General features: G+C 38.4%; 1 protein-coding gene, 1 non-coding gene and 1 pseudogene across 5 annotated transcripts in view; 2 read left to right on the forward strand and 1 right to left on the reverse strand.

The window, feature by feature from the left end:
- The window catches only part of OPA1 (OPA1 mitochondrial dynamin like GTPase), a 92,033-nt gene that overhangs the window by 52,598 nt on the left and 15,445 nt on the right, over positions 1-23,990 (forward strand). For all 4 annotated transcript variants that reach the window (XM_024556336.4, XM_024556338.4, XM_024556337.4 and 1 more), the window contains 8 exons: positions 1,185-1,350; positions 3,561-3,713; positions 9,070-9,178; positions 9,667-9,746; positions 13,039-13,179; positions 14,652-14,768; positions 16,120-16,213; positions 16,717-16,827. In XM_024556336.4, coding sequence (XP_024412104.1) covers positions 1,185-1,350; positions 3,561-3,713; positions 9,070-9,178; positions 9,667-9,746; positions 13,039-13,179; positions 14,652-14,768; positions 16,120-16,213; positions 16,717-16,827 — 971 coding nt within the window. The remainder of the gene's footprint in view (positions 1-1,184; positions 1,351-3,560; positions 3,714-9,069; positions 9,179-9,666; positions 9,747-13,038; positions 13,180-14,651; positions 14,769-16,119; positions 16,214-16,716; positions 16,828-23,990) is intronic.
- Positions 4,819-9,061, reverse strand: LOC112301000 (band 4.1-like protein 2 pseudogene; annotated as a pseudogene).
- LOC112301026 (U6 spliceosomal RNA) lies at positions 23,345-23,451 on the forward strand. Its single transcript, XR_002974448.2, has one exon. It is a non-coding gene; the product is annotated as a U6 spliceosomal RNA (small nuclear RNA).

Below are 23,990 nucleotides of genomic sequence, written 5' to 3' on the forward strand. Positions count from 1 at the left end.
CAAGGGGGGAGCGCCCAGAGCCTTGCTGACCAGCCTTTATATGTTTTTCAGGCCCTTAACATCAGAGAAGGTCCCCTTTTATTATACAAAGGTTTGTCTTGGTGGTTATCTTTGCAGACACAGGAGAGGATGTCACTGAATACATCAAAGGAGGATATTTGCAATGTAAAAGGAGAAATGGTTGAAAGGGCTATGTCCCATACCTGGAGGGTCTAGCCCAGATTCTGGGAAGATAAAAATACTCAGTAAACATTTGCTTCCTCAATTCAGGGTGAGGGAGTTTTAGCAAGAGCAAGTCTCATAGCAGTCTAGGTACAATGCAGGCCTGATTTCCCACTGGAGAACCTATCCATGGACGTGGGTCCTGCCTGCCAACCTCGCTCCCCACTGGCTTTTCCGAGTGGGGGCTGAGCCACATTTCCCACACTTGGAACGGTTCCCCACAATTAGTCATTGGGGAAATGCAAATTAAAGTCACAATATGTTACCATTATAAACCTATTAGAATGACTAACATTAAAAGAACTAACCACACCAAGTGCTGACAAGGTGTAGATCTAGAGTTCTCATACTCTGCTGGTAGGAATGTAAAATGGTCCTGCCATTTTGGGAAAGTTTGGCAGTATCTGAAAAAGTTAAGTATATAATTACAGTATGATCGGCCATGCCTCTTGTAGACTGTTTACGCAAGAGGAACAAAAGAAATACGTCCATACAAAGACTTGTATGTGAATGCGCGTAGCAGCTTTATTTGTAACGGACGAAAACTAGAAACATCCCAAATGACCATCTGCAAGTGAATAGATAAACAGATTCATGGAATGGAATACTACACAGCAATAAAAAGAAGTGAAATATTAATATCCATACCATACGTAAATCTCAAAATAATTATGCTGAGTGAAAAAAGACAAAACAAGAGTATGTGCTGTATGGTTGCATTTATGTAAAATTCTGGAAAATGTGAACTAAATCTGTAGTGGCAGAAAGCAGATCCAGTGGCTACAACTTTTGGGGATGATGCATAAATTCATTACCTTGGTCATGGGTGTGTGCACATGTCAACACTTTAAATATATGCAGTTTGTTGTAAGTTAATGATACTTCCGATAAAGCTGTTTTTAAGAACTTGATATTATATTTAAATTTTGTGTTCTTGAAGCTTTTTATTTTTTAAATTTCAGGGAGGAGATCCTTCAGCAGTCTTTGTGGGAAAGAGTGTCAACTCATGTGATTGAAAACATCTATCTTCCAGCTGCACAGACCATGAATTCAGGGACTTTTAACACCACAGTGGATATCAAGCTCAAACAGTGGACTGATAAACAGCTTCCCAATAAAGCAGTAGAGGTTAGGATATAATTTAATTAAATGGGTAAGAAGCATTATCTGAAGGGAGTAGGAGCTGTGAAGTTTAGATTTTATTCCCATCGCAGCCACTATCTTTCTTTTTGTCTATATACTCCATTTATTCTTGATTCCTCATCTTTGTGTTGGGATTAAGTTTAATACTGCTCCCAGTTACTACTGTTATAAAACTTTACTGATTGTTACAGTGTTGGTGTGAGTGTGTTGTTTTTCTTCCAAAGATAACGTTTAACAAAACCACCAAAATTTGCTTGAATGTGAAATATTTTTAACTTCTGTGGATAAAGATTCCATAAGGACATGTTTAATGGATTAAATATTTCATATATTGATTTTCTACAAGGCTCAGTTATACTTAATAATCATTTACTTAACTTATGTCTTGCCAGAAGGTTAGACTAAAACTTACAAGAAAGTGCCTTGAAGAATGCATTTCTGTTACCCCCGTATCTTGGCCCTGCCACCTAGTAGCTGTATGATCCTTGGGCTGGTTGCTTAAGTTTCTGTTTCTTTATCTATAAAATAAGGGTGATAATGCTGCCTACCTCATAGAATGTTATAAGGAGGAAAGGAGTTAACGTATGGGAAATACGTCGACAATACCTGGCCCGTAGTGACTGTTCAGTAAATGCAGCTGCTATTATGATGATGATGATGATGACCATCATCCAGAGTGATCAGCCATGCGTGTTCCTCCGAAGAATGATTGTTCTAAGAGTCAGCGTGTCCACCACTTCTGTGTGAGGCTGTCCACGAAATTAGAATCAGTGTTAAAAATAATTTTGTTTTCCATACCTCCCTCAGAAACAAAGTGTTTCTGATTAGGGGTTTCACTTCTTTCCTATCCTGTTCCAGTCCTAGCTTCTTATCCTTTGGCCTCAGTTTCCCGAAGCCTCCCTTTCTGAGAACTCTTATAGTCATACCGTCTGAGCTGCATGTTGCTGACCCCTGGTCAGTTCTCCACACATTCACCCCTACAGTAATTAGAGCCGCTGCTACCACTTCACTGGCTCGCCCCACTACTAATCAACCCTAACATTTCTGGGGCCCTGTCTCAGGACAGGATATTTTTGTATCCTACGGTTCAAGCAGTAGAAGTGGCCGTAGAAATGGCAATGATTCTGTCTCCTGCTGCTCTGCACCTTCACACCTAGTTGTGGTACAAAGATGTGGACCTGCTGAAGGTCTAGAAACATCAATTTTAATACTCACTGTGTATTCTTGGACAGGCACCTTTCTTTATGCCATAATTTCTTCATGTTTTAAATGAAGAAGGCTAAATATAAAATACCATTAACTGGTCTACTTTAATTTCAAGTATAGTTCTTAATTACTTTGGACACTGCTCTTCCTTTCACTAGTCATGTAAGCAGGAGTTAGCTGTAATACGAGGCTGAATAATACTCAGCTGTGTTCGAGAGCATTGATGCATTGCTTCACATATTTGCACAAAGACAAAAATGTGAAGAAGACTAAGTCATTAAGAAATTTTAGCCCTGGCTGGTGTGGCTCAGTGGATTGAGTGCCGGCCTGCAAACCAAAGGGTTGCCTGTTCGATTCCCAGTCAGGGCACACGCCTGGGTTGCAGACCAGATCCCTAGTAGGGGCGTGCAAGAGGCAACCACACACTGATGTTTCTCCCCCTCTCTTTCTCCCTCCCTTCCCCTCTGTCTAAAAATAAATAAAATCTTTAAAAAAAAAATGTTAAACTTTGTACAGTGTGGAAGAAACAAGCCAATTCAGGTGTTGTAGAGAATGAAGTAAGTGAATAAACCCGGTAGCTGGCTGGAGTGCACACCCTGTCTAAAGGGGCAGCTCCCATTCAGCTTTGGCAGGTGGTGGTGTAAGGGAATGTGAGTATAGTGTTGCCAGATAGTTCCAGAAAGGCCAGAAATGTAGATTTGTATGTGAAGTCTCTCAATTTTTAAATACTGAGTACTAATTTTTAAAAATTTTAAACACTGCGTATGTCTAGCACTATATGTCAGGAATTCAAATCTATCCCACAATATACCAGGGTAAGATCACCAAGCTAGAGTTCATACTTTCTGACTTTTTAAAATGTGGTTTCACATGTATTTTCTGATAAGCTGATTTATCACATCATTTGACTCAAATACATGTGTTTATTTTTCATGTTACACATTAAATGAAAGTATGTAGTATAAATTTTTTGTTTTAAATAATTCTAGGTTGCTTGGGAGACGCTACAAGAAGAATTTTCCCGCTTCATGACAGAACCAAAAGGAAAAGAGCATGATGACATATTTGATAAACTTAAAGAGGCTGTTAAAGAGGAAAGTATTAAACGCCACAAGTGGAATGACTTTGCAGAGGACAGTTTGGTATGTCATTTGTATATTAGGGCATCTGCCTCATACACAGTTTCTCAGATTGATGTGTCTGAGTTGGATTCCAAATTTAAAATGATAACGGAAAGAAATAGATTTATGATCTGTAATCGACCCTTTGACATTTCTCTGCTCTTCTATAATTGTCTTCTGTTATTTCTTTCTTGGCTATCATTTCAGAAAAAAGTCAAACTTCTCAATAAACAGGCTTCTATAAACTTCAGCAAATTATTATCCATTAGCCTGAACTAATAGCTGCTTCTCATTTTACTCTCTGTGGTAATGAAAGGAATTAGAAGCATTGATTTGTAATGGATCTGAGTCATGAAATGTTAGACTCCTAAAATCATAATGCTAACTACTGTTGAATGCTTACAAATTACCAGGAACTTTGCTGTGTATTTTGTAAGCTTTATTTTAGTTCTTTTTTTTTTCAGAACCTATACCAACTTCATTTCATAACAGTATTGCAGAAAGCAAAATGGCATTTAATACAACTTAAAGCTGCTATAAATCTAATCTGGAATCATAACTATATACTTGGTCAAAAGCAAAGGAAAAAAATGTTCAGTACAGTTAATAAATCCCTATCAGGTATCAGGTGTCAGCTTTAAATGGTCTAGCTTTCTTGTAACCATCGAAAAACCGCTACTGCCCCTACCAGCTTCTCTCCCCAGTGTCCTCACACCTGTGTGAATTATCAAGCCATCTAAAAGAAATAGGAGTCCTCGATACAAAAGGTTGCTTCACATGTGGACAAGGAGGTCTGCTACGAAGCACGTTGTTCTGTACAAATGCGCCAACAGTGGGAGGCAGTGAAATGTGGACATGTAAGGAAAGCAAGCACCAAAGTCTTAAGCAGCCTGAATATTTAGAAGGGAAGAGATAGTTTTCTCTTTCTCCTCCCTCCTGGTTCCGGAATACTGCCGAAGAGCATGTGTCTGAGAAGCGCTGGCGTCTCTGAACACTGTGCGTGCTCAGCGGCATTCTTCCTGACGCTCCAGTCTGTAGATTCTGACTTTCTGCTAACAGCAAAAAGCCACAGAACTAGAAAGTCAAAAGGGTTCAATATAAAAAAATCCCCAATGAATTTCTCAAACATCAGAAAATTTTCAAGCTGTAAGAAATGTTTTTAATTCATATTAATATTTTTTCATGCAATATATTTACTACAATCTGAAAACTCTAAATACTTACTATAATTCAATGGGAATTCAATAGGAAGAATCTGGAAGAAGGGAAGCCATCACCTAAGTTAGTCAGTTTCCTTTTCTCACAATACTACCTGTTCAAGTAAACAGCACCTTATCAGCTGTCTTTGTTTACTATCATTGGATCAAAATGAGTCATAAAAAGCAGGTGGTTGTACACAAAGTAAACTGGAGACAAAACAAATCTCCCTAATTTAAAAAATAAAAAAAGAAAGAACCAAGACTATTTAGAAGTGGTTGTAAAACAAAATAATATATTAAAATGCAAAGGGACAGTGTAGGCCAGACCTGTTGAGGTAAGGTTGGTGTTGGCATTTTAATCCTTCAAGCTTCTGGTCATCGTGACTGTGTGTAGCATAAATTTGCTGGAGTGGTGGCATGGCATTACGACCCGAAGTGGTCAAAATTCTTCAGGCCCACGAAGTTGAATGTTGTTTGATAAATGAATTTATCAGCTTGCTCTTCCCCTTCCTCCAACTCCCTTTCTTTGTACTCCACCCCTCTCGTGACCAGCGTGTGGGGCGCTGCTGCCTGGTCTCCCTGGCGGCCTGGGCCAGTGCGGGCTCATGATCGGTATCTGCGTCTCCTGTGACCATGATGCGACTCTCAGTCCTGGTTTCACTTACCCCACATTTTATAGTCTTGGCCATGTGTGTGGTTGTGGTTGTTAACACGGAATCAGATGTGATGGTTTGTACCGCTGTTAACATGCCTGAGCCACCAGCTGCCCCACCATCAATCTGTGGAGACTCCTGGGATGGCTTTGGTGTCAGTTTGGACGATAGGGACTTCCTTGCTGGAGATTTCTGTCCTTCATGGGGCATCAGACATGTTTACCCTTTCTGTCTTTACCATGGGGGGGCTCTGAACAACCAATAATTTGAGCCAAAACATCAATGTCAGCGTGACACACCTGTCCATTAACTTCATGGTGCTTGTCCTCTGCGTCTTCGCTCACATCTTCCGTGATGTTGCCTTCCTGTACACTCCTCTGCAGACGTCTTTGGGTCAACCACATTTTCCTGGGTCGCTGTGTACTGTGCCCACGCCGGCACCTGCTCGTTTGCCTGGGCTGGCTCCTGACACTGGTTGCTGCCTCTCTACTAGCTTGACTGCTTGGCCGGGTTCTCCCTCCACCTCTTCTTTATACCCCTCCTGTCCTTCCTTTTTGATGCCCTTGGTCACACAGTGTTGGGGCTATACTCTTCTCCCATCTTCCTCCTCCTCCTCACTGCTGCCGCTGCTTTCATAAGAGAGGGAGGTGGAGTCTGTGTCAGAGGCTCCACCTTACAGACCGCCTCAGGACCACTCCCGGGTGATACCTCTTCACTGTTCATTCTGTGACTGCTTTCATTTTTCCCAGCCTCTGCCTGTTTCTTCTCCACTACATTCAGTCTCGTGTGAGCTCTTTCCTTCAGTGAGTTTGTACACGTGGGACTTTAATGGGGCTTCTGATGTCCCTTCTGCCATCCCCATTCTGTACCATGGCAATGCTGACAACTCCACAGCCATGTGCTGAAACCTCCCCCCAGCAGGGCCAGGAAAATCCTTCATAAATAAGGCTTTGGTCCACACCACCAGAAGAGATCATTAGAATTCTGGAGACCTGCTAACTCGATTTGCGCTGGCCTGTCAATATGGATACTTGCCTGGTGGGTCTAGGCCTGGGTGCAGCCACTGTAGTGAAACTTGGGCCCTAAGGTCAGGCATTTGGCCTTTGGTGGCTGCTCTGAAGACACAAGCCTGTAAAAAGTGTGATATTTCACATACACTTTCCATAGCCTTTCCACAGCCTGGTGGTTCGGCAGTTTGAATCCAATGGTGCTTCAAACTGTTCCAGCTCAGCTGGCCTAACTTTATTGTAAAAGTTACTACACTTACAGGAAATTTTCTAGATTTTCGGCCAAGCAAAACAATTGATTCTCAGTCTTTGTAAATGAGGAGCCCATTAGCACACAGGCCCAGCTTAATGTTCACACCTTCTGAGTCCTTGGCATGATGTAGGTCAACGCCATACATGGAAAGCGTCTGCATTTTCTAAGACTGAGAATCAGCTTGTGCTGGAGATAAGCTTCTGTGGATTTTATGCAGCTCTACTGCCTTCTCTTCCAGCTCCTTCGTCTGGGAGGGGGCAAAATGAAGTCACTGAGGTCACGACCGGCATGGTGTTCTGGGTCATAGTCTCCAAGCAGCCTGTAGTGTGGAGATCCCAGGAGGGCATGAGTCACGGAAGAGCAGGGCAGATGGACAGAGGCCATGTCCTGCCGGACTGAAAGCCCAGGAAGTATCTGACTGTGTCTTCAGCAGTTGTCTCTCTCTGTCTTGCGGGATCTAGCCAGTTGTTCTGCTCGTGGCTTTCCTGAAACGAAAGTCCAAAGTAGTCCTCTAAGAGGTTGAGATTTCACACGCTTTTTCAAGTAACACTTACCCCTTAGTACATTTTCCAGGTCACAGCTGTACTGGGTGCCATCTAGGAGGGTCACTTTACAGTTCTGGTCTTTTTGATGGCTTTCTGAGTGGCCTTCTCTACTTTAGCTTATTGGTCTGCATTTCCTTCATCTCCCTTTTCACTGCTGCTTCTGATTTGTCTTCTTGTGTATTCTTTACCTTCTCCTTCCTTCTTTCTTCAGCATGCTGTGCGTCGGCACTGCTCACTGAAGGTGCCTTTCCTTGACACCAGCTTTAGTGACCTGTTGTTTTTTCTCTGGCTGTTTCTTCAGCATCACCCTTGGCCTGCCTCACTTCTTCAGGAAGATTTCTCTTTATCTAAAACCTGTTCTTCCATAAGCTTGGGTGGGCTTTTTCTTATCTCTTCCATCTCTGGCCACGACTAAGTTACAGAGCTTTTCTTTCTTCAGTTATGGGTTATGAAATGGTAAATGCCCCTACTCACAGACAGACTCTTCCGCCACCTCAGGCGGCATCGACTACGTTGGCTATTAGCTGGAGGAGATGGTTGGGAATCGCTTTCCTTTTCTGGATCACATGACTGATTCTGCTGATTTACTGCTACATCTTTACGTTTCTCCTTGGTTGTATCTGCTCCTAACTGGTCAGATTCCTTATTTCCTTCAGAGGCGGGGCCTACATCAGAAGTCATGGTCACAGCTAATGCCATAGCCAGTTTGGTTGCGGCTCTGCCTCACAGAAGTTGTTTTCTAGCCACAAGCTACTACAGGTTGTTCAAACCTTCTGGTAGCAACACGGGAAGCTACCCTTGTCACCCATTCTCCCACAAAAATATAGTCAATTTCTAGGCCTATTTAAATCTTAAGCATACTATATATTATTGTTGCTGGCAAAGCTGGGATATAAGCCCCATTTTGTTTAATTACAAAACCTGAGTCCTGACCTCCACCACCTGATAAAATCTTTTGTTACGTGTAATATTCTCATCACTGCAATCAAACCTTATTAAGCACCTGCTCTGCTCAGACAGTTACTAGAGGCACTGTTGAAACATAAGATGAAGCAGTTTTTTAGGAAAATGTATAGCTGATTGTAGACTGGTTATAATTTTGGGGGGAGAAATGGTTGTTTTCGTATTTATTTTTGTTAGCATCCTTATTAAGACTAGTTTTCGGAGAGACTGGAGCCATATTCACTCATTCATTCAACAATTAACAAAATTTGGAAACTAATTTTCTTACAATAAATAGCATTTACTTAAGAGTGCTTTGACCTTATAAGCTTTCTTCCGTTACATTTTCCATTGTTGTTACCAATAAGGTAATGGTTATTATTTTTCCCCTTTCTGTTTTTTTTAAATGCTAACATATAAGTCATATGACCAAAAGGAGAGGTGGAGATGAACTGAATTGGTAACTCCTGAACACTAGGGTTCTAGGTATTGGATTTTGTGTAGTTAAAGGTGTAATATGACCCCCACTCCCGCAGCGATCTGAAAGATGGTCAGCTCATTTAATTTGGTCTAGGAGAAAAGTCTCCGTTTGTTTTTTAGACAGCTGACAAATAGGCAGATAATAGTACCTCCTGCATTTGTGTGGAAGGAACATACTTTTATGTTGTTTTAGGTACATCTGTTATTTTGGATATTTGCTTAGCTGTCAATTGGAATAAAGTTACTAAATAATAAGACACAGATCAAATTAACTGGTTTTCTTTCCGTGTTATTTCAGAGAGTTATTCAACACAATGCTTTAGAAGACCGGTCCATATCCGATAAACAGCAGTGGGATGCCGCTATTTATTTTATGGAAGAGGCTCTTCAGGCTCGTCTCAAGGATAGTAAGTAGGGACATGCGTTATTGACTTTTGAGTATTCCCAGTGGTGAAGGAATCACCCAACTTCAAAGAACATTTGTTTAAAAAATTAGTATTCCAAGGTCTTTGTTGTTAATACTGTAGTCAAATATTATTTGTGGGATTTTTTGTCAACTGCTTAATAACTAAAATATTAAATAAATTAGATACCTGTTTATAAGTGCTGATTGTCTAAAAAGCTATATTTAAACTACTTTAGTGTTTGCTAGTATACTTATGAGAACTTTACAAGCAATTGTATTTTTCATAGGTTGTAAACATATGTAATTAAATTTTTTCTTATATATGCACCCTATCAGTCATATAATTTTTCTTTATTTCAACTGACTTTATATTGATATATCACTTTGAAGTAGTTAAGAAGGCCAGAATATTATTTTGTAATTCGCATACTTGGTAAATGATAAAAATTCATGATGAATTTTTAAAAAGAATTTTTTTAAATTTTTTAGCTGAAAATGCAATTGAAAACATGGTAGGTCCAGATTGGAAAAAGAGGTGGTTGTACTGGAAGAATCGGACCCAAGAACAGGTAAAAACAAATCTCTATTCTTATGATGATAAAATTTTATTCATTTTAATTCAAGCAATAAAATTTAACCTTTGTACATCTCTAGAGCATTCTTAATAATTTCAGATGTTTGTGCCAGCCTTTCTTAAATATAAAATCTTTAAAATAAACAGTAAACTGTTTACCTTATGAATGCAAGGTATTTTATAAGTGAAATAGCTGTGTTATTAAAAGAAAGGGGAGATGAAAAATGCCCCTTTTATGGTTAATTACTTTGTTCATTTCAATTTCCTATTTGTAGTAAATTGAAGATTAAAGTTATGAAAAAAGAATGACAAGGATTTCAGAGGATGTAGAATGAATATGTTAGGAAAAAAATATACGGACTTTTTTTAACCTTATTCTATTCTATTATGTTTGGATTTTTTTTTTTGGTGAGTTGTCTATTTAAATTTTATTCTTTAACATTTTTCCTGAGTTCACAAAATAAGTATAAAATTTCAGACTAGAATTATATAATTGTATAATTCAGTTATTTACACTTAATGAGCACTTCAGAATAACAAAAAGTTAAAGACAAGTGTAAATAACTTTACGAATGCATAAAAGAGGGAAAATGTGTAAATTATTAAAGTCCCTATCTTCCACTCTTTTTATTCCTTATTGCTGTGGCTTTTTCCCTCTCTAGCATTTAGTCTCACACCACTATCTCATTCTTGTTCATTCCTTAAATAAAGGAGTGTGGACAGAATACAGAGCGAGAAAGCATAAAGGCAGGAAGTGATGAGTAAGAAAAAGAGGCGCATCTAGCCCCTCTGTTGTTTCCGAATCCATGTAAGTAGAGAAGGGTGACGAAGATATGGAATATTGAAAGAGGAGCTAAAGAGAATGAAATGTTACCAAATTACACATTATTCCTATTTTCTTATTTTGTTTTTATTTTAAACAGTTAATTTTATAATCAACACCTATTTTTTTCTAGTGTCATGTGTTTCTTGTTTTATAAGCTATCAGATGAGTCCCAATTTGTCTTAGAGTAGTGAAGGGACAGTATCCTCTTCTCTTTCTCTGGGGTGAGTTTGTGGAGAGAAGGAGTCTTCGGGAGACAGAGGAGCTGCAGAGGCCGGCCTGCTTAGTGATGGCTGCGCCCATGCTCATCAGAGGAGGCGGTCTGCCAGAAAAAACTGCCAGGGGCCCGTCCGAGGTTTCTGACTTTGAGACAGAAGGAGGTATCAGTTGGAAAAAAACTGGTGTAAGGCAAATAAACACCAAAGAAAAATGATGTCTGACCTTCAAGTCCTAATGAAATAGGCTTAGAGTCTCCAGAGAATTAATGAGGGCAAAACTTGCCTCAGCAACTTGTGGTAAATGTGCTTTGGCCAAACACTCTCAGAGAGAAATGATTCCTAGTTGTAAGTTATTTTTCTCAGGAGCTTAAACCCATAGGGGTCCCTTCAAGAGAAGCAGAGGGATTGGTTTTAAGGTCTTACGTGGATCTGTGTCCTAGAAGAGGACTATGGAAGCCCTTCAGAGAAGAGCATTCACCTTCCCGGGTTTCAGGGCAGGCAGACATTAGACTCAGGATCACTTAGAACAGAGGCCGTTCATCTGGATCATAGAGGGGGTACATCAGGATCACCTGGGAGGTGTTTGTGTATGTTTGTTTATTCTTTCAAACACCTGTGGAGTTCTTTGTGGCTCTCTAACCTTGCTAACCCTCCCGTTCCCAGTTGAAAACCACTGTTCTAGACCTCATACCTGGAAATTACACTAAGGAACAGATTCTAGAGGAGGTTGAGAATGTCTCTGGGTCTCACTCTCCAAGTTTAAGACAGCCATCTACAATTCTTTCCGTCTTTTTGAGTGATCGGATTTAGCAGGGAAAGAAACTTAAGATTGTTCGGTGTTAAAGATGATAAATCCATACTCTGAAAACTGTTTTGTGCTTCTGTGGTGTTGTTACTTTTCCCTTAGTTTTCTAGGAAAAGTCTATCTCTGAAAATTCTCACCTTGTCTGAGCTGATCTAATGCAGATCTTGGTCAGGATAGATGGGAGAGGAGTGCCGTCCTGCAGACCCGAGAGTGAGGTGGGGGCAGATGCACAGGTGGGGGTGAAAACAGGACAGGAAGGGTTGGGGAATATCATCTTTAGAGATTTCCTTCCTACCTCAGACCAAATAGCAGATATTTAAGGAAACAGTGAAATTTCTCTTTATTAAATAATATTTTATTCTAAAATGTCATGTTTTCAAAGAATATTAATTAGTAGTTCTGTTTACAAGCCAATTATTTGTGTTTAAGTGTTATTTTTATATACTGTATTTTTTGGACTATATGATGCACCGAACCATAAGACACACCTAGGTTTTAGAGGAGGAAAATAGGAAAAAAAAATTTGAGCAAAAAAATGTGGTCCTGCTCCTGCCTCCTGTGACCCCCCTCCACCTCCAACCCCCGCCCCAAGCGAGCCAGGTAAACTACATTCAGACTATAAGACGCACCCCCATTTTTCTCCCAAATCGGGGGGGGGGTTTGCATCTATAGTCTGAAAAATATGGTAAATGCTCAGATTCTCTAGGGTGGTATAGTTTAGGCTAAGTGCTATAGTAGTAACTTGTTTAATCAGTGAATTTGAAGCAGCTTTAACCATGCAATTTTAAAAGAAGGATTGAAAAATGAAAAGATACACTTGACACTGTATAAGAGTCTTATTTCCAGACTTACCACTGGTGTATATATGTTCCTCCTTTGGTGAAGAGCTTGTGAACAAGTATAGCGAAGAGACTGGAAGTGAATTTAAGAATAATAGGCACCTTACAGAAGCAATCTAAACCATGATTTTTTAATGAAAAGACTTTTTAAAAATCCCACTATGAATTTTATATTTAATTTATTGGAAAAGAAACATGTCAACAGGTACAGGTCTCGTAGTCATCTAGTTCTTAGATATAAGGCATTTATAGAACATTGTCTCTTGTCATGTACTCAGGGCCCTGTTTCCCACACTAAAATCACACTCTAAGGTCCAGAATGAAAGTCCACAGTAAGATGGCTGGTCAGCAGTAAAACATAGCAAGTAGGGCTAAAACAACCTTCTTTGCTTTGCTCTGCTTTTCCTCTCTTTCCGTCTTTTTGATCCCACGCTGCCCTGCATTCATGAGCCGGAGCACTGTGTCCTTGCTTGTGTGTTTTCGTTGAACTTGTGTCACCCGTTGTGCAACAGCAACATGTTTATTACAGTTAGGACTCTGGTTTTGTAAGTGTGCCAAATCATGAACCAAGTAAACACCGTCTTCCTTTAAATATTTTAAAGTGCGTCCACAATGAAACCAAGAATGAATTGGAGAAGATGTTGAAATGTAATGAGGAACACCCGGCTTATCTTGCAAGTGATGAGATAACTACGGTCCGAAAAAACCTCGAATCCCGAGGAGTGACAGTAGATCCAAGCCTGGTAATGAATGTGCCAAAAGCATAAACTTGCTTCCTTAATCTCTGTTTCTTGTTGGATAATGCCTTCGGATTATCTTTTTCTCACTTATAAAAAGTACGAGGATAAAAATAATTACAGTGAAGACTACTTTTTGCTTACCTTCCTGATGCTTATTTGGGGAAAATTAAAAAAAAACAAAAAACTGTTTCTGGTCCTGTGTTTCCTACTTAGGGTGTAAGGGATCAAAACCTCATTTTACTATTAGCTTAAGTGAAACCCAACAAGAAAAGTAATTATAGGGAGGAAAACAGTCATAAAAGAAATTTCAGAGCCACATATAATTCTTTTAAAGATTACCTTCTATTTATGTTTTCTTATTTGAGAAATGAGTGTATTTATTTTAAATTCCACCACAGTCAGAACAAAAAAAGAAAACTGAAATTCAAAACAGTTAGAGTTGTTATATATATAGCTTTATTTATAAATTGAAAATGAAATTAAGACTAATGATTATATGAAATTATTCGTTGACTATAGGTTTAATTTATCCACATTGTCCTAGCTCTCATTAACCATAAGTTGTATTTAGTTTAATACTTTTCAATTTTTTGTGGCTGTAGGTGTTGATACTTTGGTTAATACAGTGGGACGTGCTTTGTCCATATTTCTGATACGGATTGGCTGCATGTCTTAATTACTTTCTGTGAGCAAGAAAATCTCAGGTTTTTTCCAAAAGACACTGAAGTGCGCTTTGCTCAGGGCACTTTATAAAGCTATAAAATAGGTAGCAAAGTACTATGACAAGAGTAGTAGATGTATTAGATGTCAGGAGATGTGAATTCTAGTATAGTTTCATTTTATTTGCTAGTAATATTCCCTTTAATAATTGATACAATCTCTCTGAACCCTACTTTTTTCATTGTCCCATGGTGTTGATGATACTTGTTGTTATTTTGTTATGCTTTAAAAAAGACAGCGGTGTGAAAGAACCTCGAACACTCTAAAGAGCATACAGCAATAACGTGGGGTGGGTCATATTGATGTAGCACCTGAAATGTAGTAATCTGAAGGGAAGTATTTCCGGGTGGGTTGATGGACATGGTCTGAAACCAGCATCCTGGTCCTGCTCTGTCCAAGGCCCACAACCTCTTTTTGCCTTGGAATCTTTACCTGGACTTAGGGGAAGATAATCCCTATATCTTGTCTGCTCTAGAAGATGATAATTTGAATGGAGCAGCAATGCTTGTTAAAAACACTGCAGATTTTGAAGTACATAAACTAGTGGGGGTCAGAGTAGTAATAAATCTAAATCTAATCTTTGTCTTGAAAAGAAAAATAATGGATTAAAAAGGTTGGTAGAATAACGACTTTGCCATTAGTTTTAATTACCTTTTTTATAAATATGCTTTGTATATGACTTTTCAGAATGTGTTTGATTAACCTGAAGAGTGTATAATAAGTCTTTGGTGTTTGTTTTCTTTTTTTCATTCTAGATTAAGGATACTTGGCACCAAGTTTATAGAAGACATTTCTTAAAAACAGCTCTAAACCATTGTAACCTTTGTCGAAGAGGCTTTTATTACTACCAGAGGCATTTTGTAGATTCTGAGGTAAGGTTTCCAAAAGACAAGTAGAAATGTTTTTTAGCAATAGTTTTTTTAGATGCTTAAACATAAACTTAAGCTTTGGCATTATTTTTAAGTCCTTTGATCTTCCGGGGAAAAAATGTGTGAGGTATAAAGAGTACCCTAATCCATATATTTTCAAAGGTATTTGCCACTTTGGTAGGATCTGCATCTGACAGGCACATCATCCCATTGCCTCTAAGACTGTGTGTGCATATTAATAGGCACTAAACCACTTTTAAAAATGTTTTTAAGAATTAACTTTGTATGTTAGAAAATAATACATTCCCATTGTAGAAAGTTAATGCAATAAATAAATGTAAAAAAACATGCAAAGGGAAATTGTCCCCTCTAATCCTTGACCTAGAGGTATTTCAATGAACATTTTTGTATATTTTTGTTCAACTCTTTTCTATGTATATAACATAATCATCATTTGCATAATAGAAATTATACTGCAAAACAATTGTTTATTGTGCTAGTTTCCTATATTATGTTGTAATTTTAATTCTTTATATCACTAAAATCTTGTTTTAAATAATTCTTTTTAAGAACTCTAAAGTTCTTGGATAGTTGTAAATAGTTTAATGCCACATTTTACAAAATAACCTCTAGGTGGCAGGAGATGATGTATTTTTGAGCTTTTTCTTACAAGCAGAAATATTTTTTAGTGTATCCTTCTGAAAGAGCTCTATCAATCAGTGATCTTCTGTGAGCCCCCTACAATGCTTTCCTTTTGAGTTTTCAGCGGCTTAAAATAAATTTACATTTAAATGTACCTATGTAAAAAGTGGCAAAATTTTTTGCGTAATTTTAATTGTTGAGAAGACCTCTTACAGAAGAGCTTCTTTTTAAAAAATATCATTAATTTATTTTCATATACAACTTAATTTCAAAAATTTCTTTAGTATACACTCAAAGAGGTTAAGAACATTTTTAAACATGTTTGTGAGTTGAAACTAAATACAAATTAAGGATTATATAATATGCTATGGATTTCTATTTATATATAACATAATGAAATGCCTTACTTCCCAAGTCTGTTTGCTTTGTTACTGGAATCAAAGCAAAGTTACTTAGGTGTGGGGTAGATAGAATCCACATCATGAAAAATTTGATGGATCCTGTGCAGAAAAGGTTCAGTAGCTTATATCTACAATAGGAATATGAGTATATATGTTAGGTAAGTCTGAATATTTTTAATTAAAGCTTAGGCTTTACTTACTATAGTTACTTACTTTACTTACTGTAGTTACTCACTATGGTAGTTACTGTGTTTATGATCAAATTTATGTTTACATTTGCATTTGGTAATTTTAATTACCTAATATTTCAGTTGGAATGCAATGATGTTGTCCTGTTTTGGCGAATACAGCGCATGCTTGCAATCACCGCAAATACTTTAAGGCAACAACTTACAAACACTGAAGGTGAGCCACAGAAGGACTGTTTTCTCATTTTGACATTAAAAATAACAGTAATAACATCCATAGTTTAAAACCTTCCCAAATACTTCCTCTACAGTAGTTTCATTAAAAAAACTGGAAGTTACTATTCGCCCCTAAAATACTAACACAAATGAATCATAATTGAAGAAGATCGGAGTTAAAACATACCAGGAATCTCTCTTTATTACACAAAAACCCTGTTAGAAAAGGACTACTAAGCGCCACTTGTTTTTTTGAGAAATCTGTGCTTCTGTTAAAGTGTTAGGTCTGGAGAATATGACTTTCTCTGAGATACGTATTTAGTTTTATGTTGTTAAAAGTACTGTATAATAGGTAAATATTCTCCATATAACTGTGAGAAGTATGATCGTAATAGATTAGTGTGATGAGAAAAATAAGAACTTACTCTTCATATGTTGTTAATTTCACATCCTTGTGCATTCACAAAAGTGGTGCTTCTCAACGTTTTTATTTGCTTTGAACAGTCAGACGATTAGAGAAAAACGTTAAAGAAGTATTGGAGGATTTTGCTGAAGATAGTGAGAAGAAGATTAAGTTGCTTACTGGGAAACGAGTTCAGCTGGCTGAAGACCTCAGTAAGTAGTGTTTCCTGCCTTTCACCTTACTGCCTTTTCACCGTCCCCATTTCTGTTTGTTTGTTGACCCATTTAATCTCAAACTTACAGAAAAGTATATACAGTGAACTTGTTCCCTGGACTATTTGAGGGAAAGATGCTAACTTGAAGCCCCATTCCTTCCAAGTACTTTAATGTGTGTTTCTTAGAAACGGACTTTCTAGCAACCATAATGCAACCATTAAAACCTGGATGTTGACACTGACACATCACTGCATCTAATTTCACACCCCATTCAAGTTTCCCCTGTTGTCCTAGCATTTGCCTTTCCTGTAACAAGATGTTCCGTGCTCGTTCTGTACTTCCCTGGTCCAGCTTTTTTATTAGTTATTTATTTATTTTTGAGAATGGTATTAGAAGTGAAGGCGGGAAACTAGATGTGCTCATTGTTACTGGAATATCACTGTTCCCAGACCCCCTTGCAGAAAGAGCTAGGGAACAGATGTCATGTGTGTGCGTGTACACATGTAGAGACACGTGCCTGTTTGCATCTATATTCCGCACCATATGTATGTGTCTATATTGAAAACCATAAGCTGATACTGATGTTCACCATTTTAATGCAGTAATACAGGGTTTGTTCTAGTTTTCTCCTTTTCCCTAATTGTAACTCCTTTTTCTGACAATGTGAAATCTGGCTTCAGGTAACGTTAATATATTTACTTATTTTTGTCAGTCCTTCTGTGTGTACCCAGACTGGCCTCTGTCCCCTTCATTGAACAAAAGTTCTTTTCCCCCAGCTCGGGCTCTCATCACTGACCCCAGGCCACTGCCATAGTGCCTCACCTCTTTGGTACCTTTTTCACCTCATCTAGGCTCTGACATCTTGTGTCATGTTGCCCTTCTTTATGGAGTCCTTTTTACTGAGCCCATGCTCTGACCCTCTATGCAGGCATCTCCCCTCTCGTTCCTCCCTCCCACTGCGCTCGACAACAGGACTCCCTGCCCCCTGAAGCCAGACTGTTTTTGTGGAGACACCCTCTTCATCCTTCCTGTGCTCCAACATCCAGCACCAGGCTACCTTCCTAAACAGATACTCTCCTCACCCCTCGGCCAGGCCACCAACAGCTGCATGTGAACACCCTCTTAAACTGGGTCGGGCTTCTCACTTGCACTAGGCTTTGGCCCTACACTGGGTGGCTTTCCCTTCCCTCCACCATCCTCTACCCAACTACCTTACTAATCATTTTGTCACTTTGTTTTGGGTCGGGGGTATTTCTTTCCTGATGCTAGTAGGTTCTTTAGCTTTAAGATGTTTTAATTGGTTATTAAGATCTCCTTGGATCTTTAAGAACCCAAGGAAGTCAGTGAAAGATTAATACTATTAAATAAAAATAAAATTACTGGGGGTTGGTATCTTTTGAACTTAACTTGTTACAAGTTTCCCTTATTTCAGCTTCCTGAAACAAAGTACTTTTTCTTTCAAAGCATACTTAAATTTATTATCTAAGGAGTTTTCTGATGTCTAAAAGAAAGCGTATGGTGAATAGAAAGTTCTGCACCCTGGACGGGTGGCTCGGTGGGTTGGAGAGTTGACCCGACATACCAAGGTTGCAGATTTGATCCCTGGTCGGGGCGCATACAAGAAGCGCCAGTGAGTACATGAATAAGTGAAACAACAAATCAGTGTTTCTCTCTACCCCTCCTTCTCTCTCTAAAAAAAATCAGTAAGTTAAGAAAAAAAGTAAGTGCTTCAAATTTGAAAACCGTTTCTAAGCTGAATTTATGTCACTACAATACAATCACTAGAGTCTCCAATAGAAAGCAGGCCGTTTTCCTATTTCATACCCTGTGCCTGAGCGGAATTCTGTTTTCCAGCTTATCTTTTCATTCTCTTTCCATTTCTAAGTTATCTGAGCTCTTCATTTCTGTCTTTTCCTCTACTTTCTTTAAATAATTTGTTTTTGAAACAGCCCATTTTAACTTTTATTTCCATTTTCTGTTGCCTTTCTTTTTTTTTTTTATGCCACTTTGGCAACCTATTAAAATTTGTGCTAACTTACAGGAGATCTGTGTTTAATTCAGAATTGCCATTTATCAGCTGTGTTGTCTCAGGCAGGGTTTGTCCCAGAGCCTTAGCTTCTTTGTAAAAGTGGCTGCTACCATAGCTGTCACACAGGGTCTTCAGGAGCATTGGCTCAGACACCTTTGGAAGTCCTAGTTCATAATTCTGTGCCGAATTAGTGCTGTTCCAGGAAGAGGGCGTCCATGTCACAACACACACAAATACATTTCTGTTCCCCAGGACATCATTGTCCGGCAGTGACATCCCTCAGTGTATTACACCAGTGCACACGTTGTTAAAGGATTAAAAAAAATGATGTGTCTTTTCTCATGTTTTATAATACAGCCTTTTGTGTAACCCTATCACTTTCCTTTCCCAATTTGATTCCTTAAAGAAAGTGTATTACTAACACAAATTTCTGCACTGTCAAACCAGGTCATATGTTCTGCTGGTTTTGCTGAGAAACTCATGACTCCCTTGAAAGAATTTACTACTCTGCATATATAAAATCATGGTCGTGTTTATGTCCCACATACTGTCCTTGGAAGCAACTGTTTCACCTGTGACTCAGCCTCACCAGTCACATGAAGGGAGATGAGCCATGACTTTGTCCACTGGTTGAGAAAGAATCTTGTCTGTCTTTCCTTACTGTTTATCTTCAGTCTAACACTAGGGAATACAGTCATGGAAACTCTCAACAAGAAAACTTACAAAGTTTAACAGTTACTACTGTATTATACAGATCAAAGTGTCTCATGTACATAGTTAGAATAAAGTATATTTGTTAACAGAATTTAGAGAAGGGAAGCAACCAAGAGAGGTTTTACTATAATTTTAAACTTGTATAGGGTAGAATATTACAGAGATTTGTAAAGTTTGATGATTACCACACTTACTGCATTTTACTTTGGAGATTCACCAACTGACTGTCCTTTAAGATGAGCACATAAGAAGTTGTTTGGCGGTTTCTCATATCCTGGAGAAGATAGACCATGTTCACTAGTGAAATGAAACCACGAAGCCTGAGTTAGGAAGGCCAAAGAAATGAGAGACGGGACCACCTCTTCTGGTTTTAGGAGGCTCACGGGAGAAGTCCTCATACACAGGAAGTAGGACTCTTCAGAGATGTCGTAGATTCTAGAGCTGGAACTGGGAAAGGCAGGATGAACCTGCAGCATCTTTAGATGTAGAAAACGGGAAGGACTTGAAGAATGGTGGGGACGTGTCAGCAGGATACAGAGGCTCCAGGTGGCCAAGACTAGGACAGTTTGGGCGTGGAAATAAATAATGACAGTTATAAATTGTAACCCACTGAATAAAACATCCAAAAACTAATAATTATATAAACGAGTAAAGTAAGTGATGGGGAATGGGATTGTTTGTATAATCACACACGATATCACTGCACAAACTAACTGAAAAGTGGAGAAGTAAGTTTAGAGTGGAGAAGCCTGGCAATACCACCTAGTCAAGTGGTCAAAGGTAATGTTATCAGTAATGGTCAAATCAGACCTGTGTGGAATGCAGTGAGAAGAACCCAGCATCATATTCTTACCTAACTAAGTGTGACTTAAGTCTAATTATTAAAATACAGCAGACAAACCAAAGTGAAGCATGGTCTACAAAATAACTAGCCTGTAGTCTTCAAATAGATCAAGAGCAGGAGAGGCAAGGGAAGACCGCAGAGCTACTCCAGGCTGAAAGAGACTAGAGACACGCAATGTGGGGCCCTGCACTGGGCCTTTCTGCTCTAAAGGACATTAATGGTCCAGTCGGTAAAACTTGCACAGGATCTGAAGGTTACATGATAGTAGTACCTCCCTGTTAATTCTTAAACTTTAATATTTGTAGCTAATACACCATACAATATTTGGGGCTTCGAGAGAATAATGGCAATAAATGATTCAGGAAATATTATGTTCTTTGTAGTGTTCTGACAGCTTTTCTCTAAGTCTGAGATTATTTATATAAAAGGGCAAAAAAAGGTTCAGTTTTGTTTTTATAACTGATAATGGATAGGGCTGGATAGGGCTCATATGAAAATAATTTAGAGTAAAATGAGACTTTTGAAAACAAGATCTCTGAAGAGGTCAAAAGACCATTACCTCATGGACAATTGAATAAGATAGGTAGCTCATCTTCCCACCTTCATTTCTTACGTGCAGAGTCTGGCCACACTTGGACCTGTCCAGTGTTCACATTTGCCTGCTATGACTTCGATGGAATTATTTTGATTTTGTACTGAAGTTTATTTCAAAGAATGTTAATAGGAATTTAAATACACTGTTAGGTAAAATCTATTTGGATTCCCAGCAGAATTTTTAATAATGTCCCCAGCCTATTTATTCAAATAGACTGCAGTTTTTAAATTCTTTCTTTGAGAGGGGAAGATTGGTATATTGTAGCTTAAATCAAAGTTTTTCTATTATGATCTGTTTTATGATTTATAAAGTTTATTTTATGATTGTCGTCATATAGAATAAGTAATAGTGCTATCATCTCACAGACTTTCTCAAAGAACTTTGTTCTCCATTCCACCCCCAGCACTGGTAGTAATTGCTGGTAGTGTGGCTAAACCGAGCTTCATCAGTATAGCCTACAGTTCTCATATTGTTTGCTCTGAATATTGTATCAGCTGTTAACTAGGTTATTTGTGAGTGTTTGGACCTTAAATCAATTGCTTAGGATTCAGAGCTTAGGTTTCTTTTAAAACTCCAGTTCACTAAAGCTCGAGTTAAACTTTACGTTCTCTGTGTACATAATCAAAGAATCATTGATACCCAGGAATTAAAGGGGCATTACCAGTCATTCAGTTCTGTCTTTCTAACAGCTACAGGGTCTTTCCTTATTTTACAATAGATTCCTTTCATTTTTGCATCAGAACTTGAAACTGTTTATGAATGCATATTTGAATACTTTTTGCTCCCAGATATTAGGTTATGTGCTTTACATGCATTCTCATAGGTCCATTTTTTTCATTTTTATAGATCAAGAAATGGAGGCTTAGAAACACATAGATAATATGTGGTAAAGTCAGGATTTGAGCCCAGGTGTTTTAATTACTGTGCCAAACTAATTTTAAAAAGGAAACCTCAAGCCATTGGAAAATATAATTACATAAAATGGTTGTTTATATTTAGAAGCTTTCATAGTTAACCGTGCCCTTTACGGGGTAGACCAGAAAGACATATATATTAGTGATGGTCATCATCATCTATGCATTTCCTATACTATATAAAGCTTTGCAGTTTAAACAGTCAAATTTTTGTACCAAAAATTTGATAGAACGTTTAGGTAAGAGAATACTAAAGTGTGAATGAAGCCACTGAACAGATGGGAGGAAGTTAATTTTCTTTACATGACTTGGAATCACATCTCGAAGTACAGTCTGTCAAATGCCACCATAGTTAGGAAGTATCTGAGTGCCCAAAACGGAGACACGGCTTTTCAGTGTGATGTGTTCGGCTTAGAGCCTTAAGGTGCAGCTGTAACAGATAGAGTTGGTTTTGAGCAATTGAGGCTTTTTGTTGAGCTAGTCTATGAGGGTTGAAATGTTTTGTAGTAAGCTTCAATGTATTTCTTCATTTTTCTCTACTTCACAGAAGATGTGTTTCAGTCAAAACTGAATACTCCATATCTACATTTCATTTACCAATGAAATGTGAAAACAGCGGTAAACTCCTTTACTTGGGCTGCCATAGCACAGCCGTATTTTAATACTGTAACATGATATCCTTAATGTTAAAACCAGTGTAGCTTAAAGAGGCCGGTAAATTAGAATTTTCCAATATCCGTGGCTTTTTTCTCTGGCAGTTAATTTGCTCTGCTGACGCCCTACGCGAGGTGGCAACAGCTGGCCTTTTTACTGGAGCTGGGGGATTAGAGAGTAGGAATCACAGCAGCATGCTCGGCCTCTTGCCTCTGTTGACTGTTCTTTATTGTTTGATGCCTGAGCATCTCCCAGACAGCAAGCAATTGTTTCTTGAAACTTAAAGTTTGTTTCTCTTGGGAGTGTACAATGCTGGTGGGGCTCGTCTTTGTGTCTCTTCACTTTCCCAGTCTCCTCTTATCCTCCACCCTGTGCTTTCTCTTGATAATTAGAAAGGAGCAAAGATACAAGCTTTGTATCTTAGTGTGCAGGAGATTCAGTTTGGACTTTAAAAACTTAGAAATATAGACTACAGATGGAAACCTTTCTTTCCCTGAGCTACCAGATACTTAGTAACAAATCATTTTTATAATGAAAACTTTGTTCCTCATAATTAATATACTAGTACAATTATTGAAATCTTGGTGATAAAAAGGGAGCAGCAGCAGAATGATTTAATACCACCATTTTAAAAGTTAAGATCTGAAGAGAAATGCACCATAGCTCCTTAAATCTAAAAAGACCCTTTCACTAGCCCTGAAACATAATTCTAACTTAAAGGATAGTTAAGACGTATCTTCATGCCATGTTAAAACTTGAGTAAAGTGCCCGCTTCAGCAGCACACACACTGAAATTGCAGCGACGCAGAGAAGATTCGCATGGCCCCTGCACAAGGATGACCTGCAAATTCGTGAAGCGTTTCATACTTTTTAAATGAAAAAAAGAAAATAGAGAAAAAAAGTGAATTAAAAAGTACTCAGAACATAGGTAGATGGAGTCCTCAGCCAGAATGATTTTGTTGTTCTTCATTTAGAAGAGAAAAATATCAAGATATTCTTGAATTTAGTTTCCATTATTCCCTCCACATTCCTAAACTCCCATACCTGCCATGTGCTTGATGGCCGCTGTGGATAAAAACAGTGGCCGTGAAGCAGTGAGGCTGAAAATAATTTTAGAAAGGTTATAATAGTCAGAATTTAGAATTTAAAATTATAGAAAAGGGAAGTAAAATGTTTAAAATTATTTTTGCAGAGGTGGGGTCCTGGCAAGTTTACTTTGACAAGTCTCCTTCCATAGGTGATTCATGCCACCATGTATCACCGCCACCCACCCTTCTGCCCCGAACCAGTGCTCTAGAGAGTTCTTCCTATTCACGGCTGTACAATAAGTATTGATTGAGCTAAAATTGGCATATATTTTGTTTTAGTAGAGTCTGATAAACTGTGAGACTTAATAATTTTGTAAGTTAT

The sequence above is a fragment of the Desmodus rotundus genome, chromosome 2 (genome assembly GCF_022682495.2).
Source record: "Desmodus rotundus isolate HL8 chromosome 2, HLdesRot8A.1, whole genome shotgun sequence".
In the NCBI taxonomy this organism is placed as follows: domain Eukaryota; kingdom Metazoa; phylum Chordata; class Mammalia; order Chiroptera; family Phyllostomidae; genus Desmodus; species Desmodus rotundus.